The 19,478-nt window shown below is 45.9% G+C and overlaps 1 protein-coding gene across 3 annotated transcripts in view; it reads left to right on the top strand.

The window, feature by feature from the left end:
- URB1 (URB1 ribosome biogenesis factor) overlaps positions 1-19,478 on the top strand; it is a 175,519-nt gene that overhangs the window by 53,085 nt on the left and 102,956 nt on the right. For all 3 annotated transcript variants that reach the window (XM_085890598.1, XM_085890597.1, XM_085890599.1), the window contains 9 exons: positions 8,844-8,957; positions 9,305-9,408; positions 9,709-9,846; positions 11,323-11,439; positions 12,834-12,972; positions 13,154-13,324; positions 17,365-17,597; positions 17,724-17,957; positions 18,079-18,303. In XM_085890598.1, the coding sequence (XP_085746724.1) occupies positions 8,844-8,957; positions 9,305-9,408; positions 9,709-9,846; positions 11,323-11,439; positions 12,834-12,972; positions 13,154-13,324; positions 17,365-17,597; positions 17,724-17,957; positions 18,079-18,303 (1,475 nt within the window). The remainder of the gene's footprint in view (positions 1-8,843; positions 8,958-9,304; positions 9,409-9,708; positions 9,847-11,322; positions 11,440-12,833; positions 12,973-13,153; positions 13,325-17,364; positions 17,598-17,723; positions 17,958-18,078; positions 18,304-19,478) is intronic.

Below are 19,478 nucleotides of genomic sequence, written 5' to 3'. Positions count from 1 at the left end.
CGTGCGAACAATCGCGTCTAACCAATAGCGGCCGCTTCGCCCACCGAACGGATAATCCAGTCGCGGCTTTCTGGATCAACGCCGGAAACCAGCCACGGGTGTGTATTTAACCACACCACAACCTTGTCCGTACTCTACCCGCGCTACAGGGTCCGATCGCCAAATCTTCAATTTACTTAATTATTCGCGCGGGTAGGTTACCGAGAGATTGTACCTCAACAGGACCGCTTGGAAACGAGCGGCTTAAGCAGCTCACTTCCTTTTGGGATAACCGAGCGGGGTATTATTGCGCAGCCCCGTTGGACCCGATCACTTTACCGGCTATTTAAAAACCAACTATATTCCGAGTGCAAGATGGAGCAGTTCAATGAGGGAATGGACGCAACGAACAGGTTTACATTCACACAAGGACATTTATTATAATAAAGCACGTGTGCAATTAAACAAGGCAAAACACGTATGCAATTATACAAGCAACAAAAGCACGACAAAAGAACTACAACCGTCTACTTATTATGTACAGTCACTTGCACTTAACAGCAGTTCCTACTTATTAGACGGGCCCACGGACACACGTACGCACACACACACACCCAAGAAATGGTGGTAGAGGCCTTTAATAACGAGCTCCAGCTCGGAGGACAGGTGAGCTGAAACCCAGAACCCATCTCGAACCTCTCCACCTCGTGTGGTCTTCAAGTTGTTCGGACCCTGGCTCCAGCGAGAGCGAGCTGGATCCAATTGCCGTGATCCTTCCCGAGCTCCCGTGAATCCTCCCGAGCTTCTCAACACATGCTGGTGAGACGAGGCGCCGATCCTTCCCGTCGATGCGTCGCTTCCCCGAGGAACCACCTCCACGAAGAGGTCGATGAGTCGCACCAAGCCAGGAACCAAAATGGAGAACAAAGAGCTCCACGAACCAAGAAGAATAAGCCACCACTCACAGCTCGAGCCGAGCGACCGGCTTAACTTCCTTCCAAACAGGGCAGCTTGAAGCAAAAAGCTCTCCCGAGCCATGCCTCAGCCGAAGCTCACTGGGCCAGCCGAAGCAAAAAGCTTCTGAAGGCCTCAACCCTAGCGCAAGCCAAGCAGGACCCGACGGTCTGCTGAACGACTCCCCTCAACTCCCTTCTCCAACTCTGCCCCATCAACTCAGCCCACGAACAAAAGAGAAGATCTCCTCTTATCCTTCTCCCGCCCTTCCCCCGCTCCCGGCGTGACTCATGACTGCCAGCCACGGGCGGGAGGGAGTTGTTGACATCATGAGTCACGGGAAGGCAGGGTGGTTCTTCCTCTTCGCAGAAGAGGGGGAGGGGTCTCTTCATTGTTCGTTCCCTAACTATTAAATTGATCCGCAGTGCATCTAATCGATTTCTGAACATTTAAACAATGAAATGTGAGCTATCGAGGGAACAAGCACTTATCAACATAGCTGACTAAAGGAACCTGTATGTTGTGTGCAATCGAATTCCAAATTCGTAACAATATGAAGCCAATGATACCTCAATATTGAAAATTGGTTGTCGCGACAAAGATATTCACGTTTACGTTACCCCTCCCCTAAATTTTGCTTGCCCACAGTGACCCTCTTGGTAAGTACCCTTGGTATGTATAATGGCCTGTAGAATTTTAATGATACCACAATTTGAACCCGCATACTACCTGGAGGTGTTCTATACGGTCTATTCTCCCACTCTGTCAAGTCAAACCTTTTCTGTAGGGAGTGTTGAACGATTTCATTTTTTTCAGGTCCTTGCTCCTGGACTACCTCTGTACCGATCCATCGTAGTCATCCCCAATTGTTCCTGAATTCTTTGCCTTTTGCACCTGAAAGGTACAAAAATTTCTGGCAACCTCGACTGACTGCAACTAGATTGGACGACATCAGCTCACGTGTCCTAAAAAATCTGGTCTGCTGCTCTTTCACTTCCTCTCTCTCTCTGCCCTTTTCACCCTGTCATTTACCTGAGGTCATCTTCCATCTGCTTGAAAATCACCCAACATCACAGCATCACATAAAAAGGTGCAAAAACGAATCCCCTGAACTACAGAACAATTGACTTGCTTTCAATCATCAGCAAGGTAATGGAATCCATCATCAGCGTTCACAAATCATTCCCTTTCTCCAACAGCTTCATCTCAGGTCATCAATTCGGATTCACACCTGGTCGCTCTACCTTGGACATGCTGCTTCTACTGGTCTCTGGACATATCTCAAGCTTTTGATACAGTCCTACTTGCTCTCCAAACTGTTTTCCTTTGTAATCCAAGGCCAACTCCACTCTTAGTATGGTTCACCGTGTCATGCCGTGGGAATTGCGTGCCAAAAGCGATTTTATTGTTTAAATGCCATTTATAGGGTGTTAATAAACAGAAAAACTTGGGTGGCAATTTTACTTTTGGGAATTTGGGTTTTTGTGGGGGCTTAAACGGGGGTACCGTCATTTCACAGTTTATCGCCCGAAATGAAAGCGCTCGTATTGTTATAACTATTTTTATCTTTTAAAATATTAATAGGAAAATTATGAAAAAAATCAGGTGTCTTCCTCATATCATCATTCATTTATGTTCCAAATATTTAGTTGATATCCTGAATAAATATTGATGTATTAACAAATCTATTATTTGTTCATGCAGAGTATGTGAACCACTATATCCGCCTTCTCTGAACCAGGTTAAATTTTGTCCATTTCAGCACCTTTGATTGTCTCCTACTATAAAACAATTCTAACTTAATATATTATATGTACAATAAATGAATGCTCGGCCTAATCGATGATAGTAACGTAGCAATATTTTATGAAGTATGTTCTTCCCAGATAAGTATCCAATGCAGAAATAAGTCATCCGTGACTAGAAGATTTTAACAACCTCAGCACCAGTTAGTGTCAGGAATTGCCTTTCCTTTGCTACATTATTTAGGCATATACTGTGATATTTACACGATATGATTGTGTATGTTTATCTACATACGAAAACAATGACAAATGTATTATATGATAAAACATGTAATATTCATGACATGACTTCATAGCATTGATACAAATAATGGAAATAAAAATATACTTTTCTGTAATCGTCACAAATTCATACCACCTTTTACCACCAGTAATTACTCCACTCAACATCTCGATGAATACTAACAATAGACTAAATGAATGTAGAATCTTAAATGAATCTTATTGGGTCATTTGCTGATCTTAATACATTGGCTAACTGATTGGCTTCATGTTAACTTCGTCACAAATACTGTAGTCATTCACGTTTCCACAGTCGGTGCATTTGCATAATGCTGTGCATGGCAAGCGATTTTTATGGCATGAACAGTTCACTTTCTCTTTGCACGCACCTTTGCATCCACATCTAACTAGTTCAAGTACTTACACGTGGTGCTGGCTTTTCGAGACATTGAACTGGTATAAGGTTTTTGTCGTCATTTAGTTTCCATCCATTGCCCTCTGGGAGCAGGTTCTTTGGCCTTGGTTCTTGGTAGGTTTTGTCTCTTTTGGACATCAGGTTGGCACGCTGTATGTGAGGTTTCAGAGTGCTTCGCGTCGGTGGAAGCTTTTCACCCTCCAAGTTCTTGACGTTGAACAGCTCCCATCAAAGATCTGGCAATGTGACGCGCAAACTTTTGCTGGAGTATACACTGCAGACGAACGTCTCGACATTGACAACATCAGCTTCAGGAAGACTGTCTGGACATCCAAAGATCTGGAAAATCTTGATAATCTTGGTGCTTGAAGGTAGTTGCAGGAACTTGGTTACCCACACTTTATTCGATATACTGAAGAACTTTCCACCCCAATCCGCGCCAGTGAAGTTGTGCAGTCCTATCAAAGCCTTTGACTTCTCCGTTCCAATCGCAGTGCGCCTCTCTTTGATGTCAATTGTCCGGAAGAATTTCCCTCTGCCAGTTAACATCTTCAATTGTCCTGGGATGTTGTGGCTGGCAACGAGATCTATCAACAACAAGAACACATCTGTGTCTGGGGACCACACATACATGTCTCGCGTTGATGTTCCTTGTCTTGCTGCATCAATGACATGAAGCGGGATCTGTGTGTCGGCTTCCTCGTGATTGTGAGTGGACATATTCTGACTGATGATGTTGTTTGCATTGGTGTATGCTGATGACCCATACACCACAACAAGCCCTTTGTTACTCCCAGAGAAATGTTTCAGCAATCGTTTCCCAAGAAATTCTGTGAGCTGGGACTTGGTGTCTTCATGAGATAGCAGAAGCTTCATAGGAACATTGCGTATGTTCATCGCGTCTTGTATTATGAACTTCACTGGTTGTGCTAAGCCTGCTCGCTTGGAACGTGTTTTTTCTTTAATAGATCCCGTTATATAGCGGTCAAAGATGATTCGTCCTTCACTGTACAAATTCATCAGTGATAATGTTCTTGTTGAGTTGCATCAGTGGTCAAAGTGTAGTGGTGTCGGAAATCACTGACAATACGGGTCAACTCTGGTGCTGTCAGCAGGAAGCGAGTCGGTGCAGACACATTTTTGCGTGATTCCTGTGATCCCTCCCACTACCTTGAGTCTTCGGATTTCTTGTTCGAGGGTTTGATCCACGAACAGGTTGCAGAACGGTGTTCCTGTCTTTTTGACACAGAAGTCACCATCTTTAAGTGCATTCCATGTGTCAGGGTCCTCTGTCTTCAGTGCATTCATTTGAGCCAAATGAAATGGCATCAGTCTGGCATACTTGTACAGGTCGTGCGCAAAGAAATACTTGACCTGATTGTCAAGGGCGGCCAAATATTCTTCCCAGTCACCTTGTCTGCACGCTCGGATTAAGTGTAGTAGGCACTCGACTTGATGCACATAATTCATGAGGAATTTACCAACTTCTCCATCATTTGATGTTGTCATCTTCTCGTCGATAGTCTCAGTGCAGCTTGCACATATGTTGTCAAAGACTGTGGTGCTTTCTTTCTTTCGACTGTGCAGACCATCTCGGAGCTGTTGGTACTGTTCTGCAATGACTGAGGTGTCATCAGCATCAAGCTGCTCGTACTTCATGACGTAGCATGCCAAGGCATTTACTGTGTGGTACTCGATACCCCGCGTGAATGCTTTCCCACCATAGATGTGACGCAGTGTTGTTGGAGAATAGATGGCCTTTTCGATGGAGACCGTGTCAAGACCGCTGCCTTCGATGTACTTTCCTAGTGCATGCAGAGCTGCAAAACATATGTGGAGCTCCCCTGCACGTAGAACCCAATTGGTGTTCCCCTCTGATTCTTGGAACTTCACCGCTCTCTCATGGAGATCAAGGTCTCGAGTGATAACAGTTTTTCTGTCAGGACCCATCACAACAGCAGATATATTCTGTGTCAGTGAAAGGGCGGTATGTAGTGTCGCGTAATCCGTTGGAGCCTGTCGAAAGAGTGGTGCAACAACTTCACTGTGTGTCCTTGTTGACTTGCAATCTTTGAGTTGCAGAAGCAAGGAATTTGTTGCAGACCAAGTAGGCATGAGAGACTGCCGAGGTGGATGTTTGTTGTCTACTGGTCGGCCGAGATGCTTGTTGGTGGTCACTCGTCGCTGGCATTGCTGTGTCCTCAATGGTATCTTCTTCCACAACCGGATCAAGGTCTTCTGTCAAAGTACCTCCTGCTGTGTGGTCATCAAAGCTTGTGTTGGCGTTGATGGTGATATCTTCACTGTTACATTGGACAGTGTTGTTGCCTAGATGCCAAGCAAGCATCCAAGAGCGGTCCATTGTGGCGTATCTCTTTAGAAGTCCAGAGTTCGCGTTGACCTTGTAGGTATCAAACTTGGTAGCTTTGGGGATGATCCGTAGGTCTTCAAGGTACACTACATCCTGCCTTACTGGTGTTACTTTGTCCGGTATTATGAGTGGCTAGCTCACCACTTCACCTTCATCTGTGTCTTCTTGATTCATGACGACCACTGTTCCGTGCAATGTATTCTGTCCATCGCACGTGTCTTCCAGGAAGTCGATGTTGTCGATGGCAAAGAAGACGGATTTGCCCTACTTGACAAATGTCGGTATGCAATAGCCACCAGTGGATTTCATTCTCTCGACCACTCCACACTCCACCCTCTTCTCGATGTTGAGGACACTGCTGTAGCTGGTTCCAAGATGTAGGTCTGACAGGAAGTTGACAAGCTGTTTGCTGCATACAGAGAGTGCCAAGCCAATGTTCAGCGGTGTCTCTGTGTGTGACAAATCCAACATCTGACTTCGGCTTATGGCGAACTTGCTTGACGCTCTTTACATTTTGCACAAGTACTTGTGATACAATGCTGACGGCGTTCTTTATGGCTCCATCCCGCTTACCAGAAGCAGAGTTTGCATTTGTGCCAAAGAGTAGCTGCTTCAGAAAGAAAGCTACCATTGGTGGATTTTCAAACGACATGTTACCAGTGAAGTGCCACTTATCTTTGCAATTCAACAACTCATCACGAAGCAACTTAGTAACTCTAACAATGTCGCTAAGTGTTTCCCCCGAATCTTGGGGTACTACTTTACCAACCGCAACTGAAAGGGTTTTACTATTGATGATATGCTCACTTTCATTGAGTCGATGGGGCCTGACAAATTCAGCAGTATTGATATTTTCTGTTATTAAACTTTTTAAGTGGCGTTTGAAGTCGGAGCTATCCACACTAACACCATGTTCAGTCGAAGTTGACAGATACTCTTAATTAACATCATTCATACTTAGAACAGCACCAGACGAGAGCGAACATTTGACTGCATTCACAATTTCAATGTCACACATATGCTTGGTGATATTATCATCGACCCCAGTACAATCAAATCTGAAAGAATAGCATTGGCGTTCAACATTTCGTAAACAATCTCGGTGATGCCACATTTCATTTGCAGCGGCATCACCAACTTCAAGCAACAGTGACAGGTTTGCTCGGACTTTGTCATCACGTGTCTTCGTTTTTATGTCCAGAAAGCGGGTCCCCATCGTATCTGTCAGGACAAGATGCAACTCTCCATCTGTCGGATTATCACAGAGAAACGCACAGGACTTGGTCTTTGGCTCCATTGGGCGACACCTGCGAACACGTCTGATAGAATCCTCATCATGTACCAAGGATGGACGTCCGAGTTTAGCTGGTCGCATTTGTGACTCACGAGATGATGTTTCACAAAATTTCTTTTCGGCTCTCTCCAGCATACCTTTGTGCACTACGAGTTTGTAACATTCTTTGTGGTAATAGATGTTTTCCGTATCAGATGCAGACAACTTTGACAGATTTTCAGCCAGAGGTGCATACTGCGTTTCTCCATACTGTGCTCGCTTCTCGGCAAAGTTCTTCATGTTACCAATAGAATCTGATGTAACATTCTGCACAAAGGTGTAGCCCTTCCGCTTGCCTTTATCGCAAATGATGCAGGTGAGTGAGTTCATCGTCACGTCCGTTATAGTTGAATATCAACAGGCCTTGCTTCGAAACCGGTGAACTTCTTCATAAGTGCATATCTGGAAATACATAAACATCAATAATTATTTCAGATATCAACTAAATGTTTGGTACATAAATGAATGATATGAGGAAGACACCTGATTTTTTTTTTTTTTATAATTTTCCTATTAATATTTTAAGAGATAAAAATAGTTATATCAATATTAGCGCTTTCATTTCGGGCGATAAACTGCGAAATGGCGGTACCCCCGTTTAAGCCCCCACAAAAACCCAAATTCCCAAAAGCAAAAATTTCCACCCAAGTTTTTCTGTCTATTAAGACCCTATAGATGCCATTTAAACAATAAAATCGCTTTTGGCACGCAATTCCCACGGGACCACGTTTCAGGTACACGGTGAACCTGACTATCTTGGCTTACTGGCTTCCTCCAATCTCTTAGCCATGTGGCTCTCAGCAGAACCCTTTCATCCCCTCTCCCTGTCAAGGCTGGAGTGACCCAAGTCATTTTTTCTAGGCCCCATCTTATTCCTCATCTTCATCATTGATCTCACCGACTCTCTGCAAAATCCTCCTTATCTCTTTGCTGATGACTCCACTCTCTGCCGTTACATTTCTCATTCTTCTGACAGACAGGCAGCAGCTTCTCTTCCATCTCCTCAGACCTTGACAAAATCACAAACTGGTCAAACACAATTTTGCTTATGTATCCATATTGTCTACCCTTTGTGCTCTCCATTACCCCTCATTGTTACCTGCATCCCTTGTTTGTCCGTCTCCGTCGACTTTCTCCCTCCACCCTGCTGTTTGTGTTTCCCCTTTCTCCTGCTGTTCCCTTTGTTATGTTGTGTCCTGATTACCTCCGCCAAAGGAGAGGGTATTGCGTTCGGGTCCTTTTGTTTGCCTGTCTGTCTATCTGTCTGTCTGTGTTTGTTTGTTTGTCTGCACAGATCTTTCGTGTTTTTTTTTTTTCTCCGCAACCGTTTGTCGGATTGAGACAAAATTTTCACCATTGGTGCGATCACTCGTGTAGAACGTTTCGATCATAGTTATGACGTCATACATCGATATTCTCTGGAAGATATCGGAAAAGCTGTTTGCTTGAAATAAAGGGAGGTGCTAAGAAAATTTATGGTCGTGACTGCTGCCAGACCCGTGCATTTGGTTTAAGATTGAGAGGGGAAAGGGACAACCCAACGATGTCGTGATTGTATGTCACGTGTTGCAACACTTTGCTGGCTTCTCCACCAATAAAAAAAATTCATAAAAGGTTATACTCCTGATTTGATGATGAAATGATTTATTCCTGGTGCCGTAGTTCAAGTCGGGGGTTAAAGCCAAACTTCCTCGATTTGGATCTAATGCTCCCTTTGGAAGTTCCGACGTTGATGGCATTTCTCATTGTCCTGTGTTCCAAAAGATCCTCAGCAGGTGTTGATTCAGTCAATGATTCTGGAAGTGCTTCTGCTTTATCAACACCTCATTCCACACGTCGTGGCACAGAGCTCCTTCGATTTCACCAAACTCCTGCAGAGTAAGTTTCCCCGCACGTACCCGAGCGTTCCTATTGCACGAACTCACAATGAGTTTGAAAAAAAAAAAAAGACTGTTTTTGTTTTTGTGGTTTTGATGTCGACATTTGAACGACGTGATTCTTTATGAACGAATAGCTCAGAGGTGAAATGAAATTCTCTTTCTGCAGTGGCTGCGTTGCTCTTTTGCATGCTTCGGCCTTCCTCGATACTTGCAGCGAACTCTCGAAAGTTTATTTTGTTTTGAAAGCCATGGCCGGTGGAGCGATAAATGCGAGCTTTTGATTGTCATGACTGTTGGTTGATGCTTTTTGAGTTTTTTTGTTGTTGTTGTTCATTTAATTTTCAGGTATCGTTGGTGATGATGGAAAGGCGCACCCGCTCGTTCAGAGGCGCGTCCTCGACCTACTGCTCGCTCTGCCCACTGGAAAGTTCTCCTGGTTCCGCACACGGGTAGGGATCTCTCTGTGCTATAATAATGATGCTCGTTCTGAAAACATTTTAAATAGCCAATGCATGCCAAGTTTGTCACATGATGATGTCGACTTTCTTGGTGCTTGTAAGTCGGTGCTCATAAGAATCGGTGCTCAAATCTCTCAACTGACCTTTGCTTCGACCATTGGTCACGAGTGCCTTCTTCCTTGTCATCATTTCTAACACCCACCCTCCCCCCACCCCAATACCTCTCTCAAGCTTCATCTTCATTTTCACGACCCTTTCTCGGTTGCTGACTTGCATGTACATGCATTACAGAGCAGCGTGTGCACACAAGTTCCTGAAGAGGGAGAGGGCAAGCAGTCTGAGCATTCCATGATCTTGCTGGTTCTCCAGATGTTTGTAACCACCGAGGAAACGCAGTTACGATGTTCCAGCCAGAATCTTCTGTTGAAAGTAAGATCAGGAAGCCCTTGGAATGCTTCTTGTTGTATGTTTGTATGTTGACTGGCCTGTCACAGTTTTCAAATACATTTGGGGTAAAATTGTTGTTCATTTTCACTGGAATAGGACTGGTATGTAATGTAATGTTATGTGGAAGGGTGGGGGGGGGGGTTCCGTAGTTAAACTGTGGTAAGTGTAGTGTTGTCCATGTGTTTCGAGTAGGTTAGATTGCCATGTCACAGGGACCTGTCAGAGTAAGTCGTTTGTTACACATGATGCTGAGGAGTTAGCATATGTAATTTATAGACAGTAAGGTTCTAAAATGCCCGACCTGTAAGGTGAGGTCAGGTGAAGAGTTCGAAGTTTCAAAGCACATTGAAGAAGCTCGAATCTTGGTCGGACCGCCTCAATCTGTCTGGCCAATGTGTGCGAACCATGACAGCGAAATAGGCCGTCGAGCCCAGTAGAAGACCGGAAAACTTTTTTTTTTTTTTTTAATTTGGGCCACCTCGTGGGCGGGGTGGCCCAGAGTCAGAGTATTGACCTCCCACGATGATCGGAAAACGAATGACGTGGTCCGTGGCAGAAAAAGGCGGTCCAGAAGTACGGAGGGCAGGCCAAAGGATCCGGGGTGGAGTAAGGATGTCGGGACAGTCACGTGGCCTGGAGCTGGACACGCAAGGAGAGTTGCAGGCTTGAGCTGAACTTTAAGTCCTGAATCATCTCTCACCTTACCTCTGTTTGGCTGCCATCTCTTCTCTCCTGCTCTTCCACCGCATCGTCTTATTCTGATGTCTTCGACTGGATAGTTCTTGCAACACTGCCCGTCCCAAGCAGCACTTTGCCTTTGTGCCAGGAACCTGCATATACCAGTGGCATTGTGCCACCCAAGACCTCGTTTGGCCCCAGTGTTATTCGTGTGAATCGGTATAATCGGCACCTCGCCGGGGTATATTTATTATTCCTTGCACATAAGTTTATGTGCCCCCTCATTCCTATCCGTGTCCGTTGATCGCTTGGTTTGTACCGTCTATGATAGCGTCTCACCTACCCTCTTCCCAGTACTTTTCTTCACAAATAGACCCTTTGAAGGGTAAGAAAAGCTGTTTGAGCCGTCTGCTTCCTGTGCGTGTGCTATCAATGTGGGTGACCTTGGGGGAACGGTAAAGAAAAATAACTGAACGCAGTGCAGTAAGAGAGACTGTTTAGCCATTTCCCAGGATTAAGGGTCCCGGCGCTGAGGCATACTGTGTGAACGGAGCATCAGACGTGACAATAATGTGGTTCCAAAATCGGTTACCATTGGTTACCATGGCCCTGCTGCTTTGTGCGTGTCTTTGTTGAGGTTTCCCATGAAGACTGTTGTTTTGTTTTTAAGTTGACAGCCCGTTTGTAAATAGACTCCTGAAAGTGGTCCAAGTTTGTCATGTCCTTTATTGTCCAGCTGATGAGTCGTCCCTTATGGAGCTACCGTGTGACTTTTTTCAGGTTCTGGATGAGTCTGGCTTGTTCAACTTTGCATCACATGAGCTGCACATTTGGCTGCAAGAGTTGCTGCATGTCCCCCTAGAAGGCAGAAATTGTGTGCTGATCTTATTGGAAAGGGTATGTTCTTCCATTTTCTCCATCACTCATTGCAGCGAGTTTCTTAAACATCATTAAATAAGTCGAGTGTTGAGTTTGGATGTTTTTCAGCAATTTATATTTTACTAGTACGTGCCCGTACGTGCGTGACCATACGTACAAAAAAAAACAAAAAACAAAAACTTTCAAACCGCAAGCCAGAAACAACAACCACACAGGCCGTTCCTTCGCTCTCGTGTGCCCGTACGTGCGTGGCCGTACGTGCAAACCCCCCCCCCCCAAATTTTTTTTTCAAACCGTGAGCCAGAAACGACAACCACACAGGCCGTTCCTTCATTCTCGCATGCCCATACGTGCAAACCAAAAAAAAAAAAAAACTTTCAAACCGAGCCAGAAACGACAACCACAAAGGCCGTTTCTTCACTCTCATGTGCCCGTACGTGCGTGGCCGTACGTGCAATAAAAATTTTTTTGCAAACCACGAGCCAGAAACGACAACCACACAGGCCGTTCCTTCGCTCTCGCGTGCCCGCACGTGCCAACCCCCCCCAAAACAAAAAACTTTCAAACAACCACACAGGCCGTTCCTTCGCTCTCGCGTGCCCGCACGTGCCAACCCCCCCAAAAACAAAAAACTTTCAAACAACCACACAGGCCGTTCCTTCGCTCTCGTAAACGATGACTGGATTGGGGCATTGCGTTTATCTCTAAATGCGCATAAGAAATGGAGAAATTATTAGAATACAGTCAGTCATCACTACCGGAAGTGGTGCGTGCCCGTACGGAATGTTCACATGCATTCCACGAATTATCACTTGCATTGAAGTAACAACTGCTGTGATACTTACACACACAGAGTTAATTAAAATCACGTTTACCTCCCTATCTTTGCTTGCCATGACATTCGCTGCCATTGACCATTGCCACTCCGACGCCACGGGAACTAAGACACTGATCCCCATCGTAACCAGCACGGCCCGTGACGTTATCGGCCCGTGACGTTATCGTCGGCCGGCCGCGCACCGGCTTACGCAGCCATGCCTACGCAGCAACGTGTCTTGTCATTGGTTTGGTAAATAAATGGCCATAACTGGGGAAGCACTTATCCGATTAATATCAAACCTTGAAAAGGCACATACTCAGGTCCCCAGCAATATACCTGGCAAGTTTCAATTAGATCGGACCAGTGGTTGTCGAGAAACAGCGGTCACAGACACACACACACACACACGCACACACACTGCTGGAATTATAGATAGATGTATGCATTACTTGATGCATGTATGTATGCATCATGGTTGATGCCAAAGTATTATGGGTAACTCGGATATGAAAGGTTTCTGCTGTGTTCTGCTCGATCAAGCAAAGACGCTTCAAGCCTCTATCGCTAACTTGTGGTTTCACTGTGTGCACAGGCTCTGTGCCGACTATTGACGAAGCCACATGTGTACACCGACCTTGTAGCCAAGTGGATACGCGATGCTGCGGTGCTGCAGGCCAGCCTTGCCGTACCTGAACTAGAATCTGGCAGTGTTTCCATCTCAAATATTGATGGTATGTACCGAACTTGCAATGAGCCTGTCTGCATATCACTTTCGAGAAAGGTACAATTTTCATGTTCTCTCCTTCGATGCGAGAACATTTTCATTCATTTTGTTCCATTTACTTTTTACTTTTATCAACCTCTTTTCTCTCCCCTCTTGTTGATATGTTTTGTCTCCACTCCTACATATAGAAGCGTTTGATGTTATTGACGTGCTGATGGACTCGAATGAAGACCTGAATGATGAACTTGAGGACCCACTTGACCCCATGCAGTTGGCTGCATCATTTCCATTCAGTGCCCTTGTTCCTGCAACTTTGGATACATGGAATCATATTGCACAAAGCTGCTCCACCACACTCGGTATATTAACACAGTTTTTTGTTTTTGTTCCCAAAACCGCAGGCTTGAATTTTTGAACAATCATCGGCATTACACTGTGCAGCACTAATTTCTCCATTTATATACTGTGTGTGTGTGTGTGTGTGTGTGTGTGTGTGTGTGTGTGTGTGTGTGTGTGTGTGTGTGTGTGTGTGTGTGTGTGTGTGTGTGTGTGTGTGTGTGTGTGTGTGTATACACAACATCAAATACAACCCATCGCTTCGCTGGGGGGAATATTGGGAAAAGGGGGAGAGGGAGGAGTAGAGAGCGAAGAATTATGCAGAAGGGGAAAAAGAGCGACGCCTTTATCGCTATACGGTCCAGGAAGGGGGAGGGGTGGTGGTGAGGATGAGGAGAAGAGGAGGGGAGGGAGAAGAGTGGAACTGGGATCTGCCTGCGTTGGTTCATCATTTTCTGTACAAATAATTAAAATTTTCACCTAAACCTGCTGTTAATTTCGGGGGTGCGTTTAGCACACCCCAGGTCCGAATTTCGACTCCTGACACCAAAGTGTTGTGGACCTGGGGTTGCGGGGGTATGTGGGTTGGTGTATCCCCAGTTCTCCCCGGACTCACCAGGAATCAAGGCGTCGCACACTGAAAAGTCTGTGTTGCGGTGGGTCGCTAATCGACTGCGAACGCCAATAGCCTGACCACGTGACCCAGGATCCTCCGTCTGACAACCGTTTACTGATGAACACGTGATCTTGTTATTGGGGAATCGCACCCTCGGCGATTGTGCTGCTGTTCTCTTCATGGAATCTTGATTAATGAAGCTGAGTTCAGCACTAGCACAATGCCGGACTGATACCAGAGCCAATTAGTTGAGGAATTATAATCTCCCGGCTAATGTACGTACGGACATTGCTGGACCAATGTAAGAAAGAACAACCATGGGCATATTGGAAATATAATGAGAATAATTTATTTACAATCATCGATGAGGGGTGCTGGAAGGAGGGAAGGGAAATTGATGGTTTGATTGGTGTCAAAGGGGAAATGCAATGAAAAGCAATCATGATGTGTATTTACAAAAAGGGAAAGAAAATGCACAAGTGGCAGACTGAGCTGAACCTGTACCTTATCTACCGGATAACAAGACAGGGTACCCATCAGACCACACACGCACACGTGGAGACAACTGGGAGGGGCAGGGTTGCCTCAGCCTACCGGTATGTACATAGCCGTCACCCTCCCCTGCTTGATACCGCTCTCCGGAATGGCCCCGACACTGAACTCCACAACCGAGGGTCCATGGGCCCCATCGTGCACACAAACCAAAGTGTCCAGGACCAGGGAAGAAGCGAGGGTGATTCAGAGCGTCCGGTACCACAAGGCAGAGAGAACTCGAGTGTGTGACGACCAGGACTGAGAGAGCTTGAGGGCGAGAGAGAGCGAACCAGGTGCCGAGCACAGCCTTATAGCCCCTGGGGCAGGCGGGGCCAATGAGCCACACATTAGATCTTCTGAGGCGGCCTGGGACCAGCTATTGGGCCACATCAGATCTTACGAGCTGGCCACATGCCAGCCATTGGAGGATTCCCCCGCAGCCCCGCCCATTCTGCTGCCCACCCGGATATTCACTCATTTTGTCCTTCTGGCTGTCATCAGGAGCAGAGCTCCACACTTAATATGGGGAAATCCCTTTTTACGCCCGTACACCCAGGACGAACCCCACATGTCTAAAAATCCACGGCACCAAGCCAGGGAAAGGGGCAATTATTTCCGGGAGGCTGGGTCGTGTCCTAGTCCTTTACCGGTCGCGTTCAGGTGGAGGGGAATGAATGGGGAATTGGGAAATTTAGTACAGTACAGGGTTAGACGGCAATAAGTTACATTACATGGTAAACGTCCATTGAGACGAACACAAAAACAAGGACTTGGTGGTGCTTTAAACAATATAGGGGAATTTGGTGTGTGTTCTCAAATGCTGGTGTTATTTGCACACGTTGAACAGCCATGGCAGTAAAACGTGCACACCTTACACGATGATGGTAGTGATGGCACACGTCATTACGCGCTGATGGCTCTATTATCCCAAAGGGTTGAGAGGGGGCACCAACTACCCAACCCAACGCATTTAATTACATAATAACCCCCATAGGGAAGGCACTCTTCTTAACGTTCATTACGGAAATAACTATTCCAAGAGTCTACGTGCTTTGTGCATTTCAATCTTGGCATGTAGTTTGTAAAACCGTAACACAGGAGAATCATAACGCCACACCGCTCCCTTCAACCACTGGAGTGGTTTTGTCACTTAATGGCGAGTAGACAGAACCGCACACCACTGAGGCTGCCAAACATGGACCATGTCCAACGCCAAGAGCAGTCAACAAATAAATACCAAAGGAACAATCGCATCTCTCGCCTGTAATTGGAGGGAACAACCCATCACCTCTCACCTGATCAATTATCCCCATCTGTAAAACGTACTTTAAATTCTGCAGATGTGGAAGAACTGAGATGAAGTTTGAAACAAAGGGCTTAGCTTGTGTAACTTTTCTTTGTTACCTCCACCACTGAAGGTGAAGGAGGTTGTTTTCACCCTTCTCTGTCTTTGTCTGTCTGTCTTTGTTTGTTTGTCTGTCTGTCTGTGTGCAGGATATCTCAAAAAGTTGTGGATGCATCCGGATGAAATTTTGTGGACAGGTTCGGTGTGAATCTGGATACGAGAATTATTTAATTTTTGAAGTGATTCTTCACCATTGAGAGATCGGGCCAAAAACGATATAGTACTGGATAGCATGATACTTCAAAAATGTGTTGCGCCCCGATGTGTTCTCATGGATCAAGCATTACGTGGCGGAGGTATGCGTTCTAACGAGTGGCCTTTTATTTGTTTGACCCAGCCTTCTTTGTCGAGAAGGGCCAATGTTGAATAATTTAAAGTTGCAGGTTTGCATTGCAATAAAGCTGCAATAACTGCAGGTTTGCGAGAGCAATTGGGTCAGGAGGATTGCGGGAGTGAAGAGGGTGGATAGGAGGATGGATTAACTGAAGGAGGAAAATGGTGTGTAGATGAGCTTGACGGGGAGACGTGGTTGGAAAATGGAGGGAGTTGGCTGAGGACGGGGGGGGAAGTGGTGGAGTATCGGGGTCGCAGCAGGGTAGAAGCTTCGAACCATTGTAACTCGCCCCTTATAAAGGGAATCGAAGAAGTTTACTGTAAATATCATTTCACGAGTCCATTCCTTGTACAGTGGGAGATGGGGTCTTGCAAGTGCATGCGTCCGTGCGCCGTAACTTTTTTTTTTTACCATTTTGAGCTTTTCTCAGCAAATTTTCACCAAAAGCGTGAAGCGAACATGGAGAAGAGAAATTAATAATTTAGTGAAAATGTCAAAGGTCAACCTCACATAAAATCATCAATTTTCTTCCAATTGACCTGAAATTTTCAGAATTTTCATGTTGGGTCATGGAATTCGTTCTCCAATCAAAAGCTGGAAGCTGACTTTTTTTTTTTTTAGATCAAAAGGTCAAAGTCACAAAATCATCAATTTCCATCTGATTGATTTGTAATTTGAGCAGGGTTTGCATATTGGGTCACTGAACCCGATTGCTTTTGAGGTCAAAAGGTCAAAGTTGCCTAAAATCGTCATTTTGTTTTGTATTCTGTTTGTTTTTTTTTCGCTGTTTTGTCATGTTGAGCATACGGAAAAGGAAGTCCCGAGTACCAAGTGGCCGCGGACGGGCTTTGCGGATTCGGAAGCTTTCTAGTTTTACTTCATTTTTGCGTTCACATGATTCATGACAGATCTTCACAGCATGAAACCGACTTGTGTGTTCTTTGGTCATAACAGTTTGATTGAGAATGCTTTGGAGCACATGTTAAACTCCCATTGACTTTGCAAGATTTGGAGATTACAGTTTGTTACTTGATGATTGGGGGATTACACACCATGTGGTATTAAAATCTCAAAGATGATCATTTAATCCTAAAGCCAAAGCTGTGGCTTGTTGGCACAATGTGCATTTTGACCAATATGTGGATGGTGCACTCGCACTCCTTGATGTGTGCAGGACCGATGTGCGAGTACCTAGTCAATGTGCTGGTGTGTATACTGCACTTGCAGCTTGAGCCTTTGCCCCTGTGCTTGGCTCTACAGCATCAGGATGAGCAGTTCACTGGCTTGGTGTCAGAAGGCTGTGCAGGTCAGAGGAAAGCTGATGACAGTGAGGCCTGCCTCTCACGCCTTGCTGGCTTTCATGTTTACTACAGTTCCTGGATCCCCCCACAAGCTAGATTGGAGCCTGTAAGTCCTGTAAACCCTTTCGTTTTGGATATAATTTTTTTTTTGTTAATCATCACTAATTTTGTTTTCCCTTGGTTGCCTTGGTCCCGACGAAGCCACCATTTCACTCATTGTGTGAAAATGCAGTTCTCAGGAATTGCTGCCATCCCATTGATTGGAAAGGAAGGTGAGGCCGGGAAGAGTGGAGAGCTCTGGCATCGCCTGTGTGCTGCTTACTCACGTGGTGAAGCCTGCTTTCTGGAGCCTGATGTGCAGCTCTCGCTCAAGGAAGCTGCGGCAGCTGCCCCCAGGGCTGACCTCAGGCCTGCTATTTTCCATGTCCTGCTTTACCTGCGTACCTGTGTGGATTGCTTTGGGCAGGTAGGCAGTTAAAGCTGAAGATGTGGGAAGTTGTTTTTGTAGAAAAAGTAACTAGGTCAGGTTTACAAACATGAGATTAATCACAAAGGACATTGCATGTTGTTTTAATTTTTGTTTTTAGCACAAAAGAGCAGTTGGCAAGGCCCTTCTCTCTTTCTACTTGGAGTTGCTCCAAAAGTTTCTTGAAGTTTCAAGAATCAGCAAGGAAGAAGCTGAAACCACGGAGCCCAGAAACAGCTTGAAGGTTTCCGAAGATGATGCGGATACTGACATGTGCACTCTGATGGGAATTCAAAGTCGAGATGAAAACAATGGAGAAGTAGCAGGCATTAAAAATGAATCGGAGGTAAGTTAAATTATATTGAAATACATATATGTTGTTGTGGGCCGGGGTCCGGTGGCGATAAACGACTACGAGGTGGAGCATTGGAGTCGTCTCCCACCGAACACCCAGAATTTAGAACGTGACTCTCGGATAAGTCCGAAAGGTCACGGGTCCCTTAGCGGACTGTGATCGCCAATATTTTGACGGAGTGGGGTAGGGTTAATTGCCTAATTTCAATATACCTAAGTACCCATGTCGTCCAACTACCGGGGGAAACCACACCCTCACCGGACCTCGGGCGGAACGGACAGTTTACCGAGCCTGATCCGGGTGTAAACCGAGCGGGGATTACCAAGATCCGTCGGTCCAAATTAACACTTTACAGCACCAACGGGTTTACTATTTCTCAAACCCGCACGGTGCTGGGTCATTGAAAGAAAACACAAAGAATGAACTGGAACATTTAACACAGGAGTTTATTTTACAATAGGCAATAATCGGGAAGGGAGACACAGAGCAGAGTTATCACGAATAAAGAAATGTAATGAACATGGCACTTCACGATTCCACTTACAGACGGGGCCCATGGACGCACACACGCACACACGCACACACGCACACACGCACACACGCACACACGCAGACACACGCAGACACACACAGACACACACAGACACACACAGACACACACAGACACACACAGACACACACACACACACACACACACACCCAAAAGAAACTGGACCCTGTGGGTCTTTATTCGGTAGAGCCGGGCTGGGGTACCTTCCCACCTCGTGCGGTCACACAGACTCCAAACCACCACGGTGGGACTCAAACCCATGACCCGAAGTCCACGACCCATGTACGAGACCAAGCCACCACGACCGCAGACGAAGCCAATCGCCACCAAGACTGCAGATGCTCTGCAATCGCCACCAAGACTGCAGACGCTCTGCAATCGCCACCAAGACTGCAGACTCTCTGCAATCGCCACCAAGACTGCAGACTCTCTGCAATCGCCACCAAGACTGCAGACGCTCTGCAATCGCCACCAAGACTGCAGACGCTCTGCAATCGCCACCAAGACTGCAGACGCTCTGCAATCGCCACCAAGACTGCAGACGCTCTGCAATCGCCACCAAGACTGCAGACGCTCTGCAATCGCCACCAAGACTGCAGACGCTCTGCAATCGCCA

The sequence above is a fragment of the Eptatretus burgeri genome, chromosome 8 (assembly GCF_056783735.1).
Source record: "Eptatretus burgeri isolate ZD-2024b chromosome 8, Ebu_testis_v1, whole genome shotgun sequence".
Taxonomy (NCBI): Eukaryota; Metazoa; Chordata; class Myxini; order Myxiniformes; family Myxinidae; genus Eptatretus; species Eptatretus burgeri.
The sequence above is the reverse complement of the archived record's forward strand: the minus strand, read 5'-3'. Positions and strand labels throughout refer to the sequence as shown.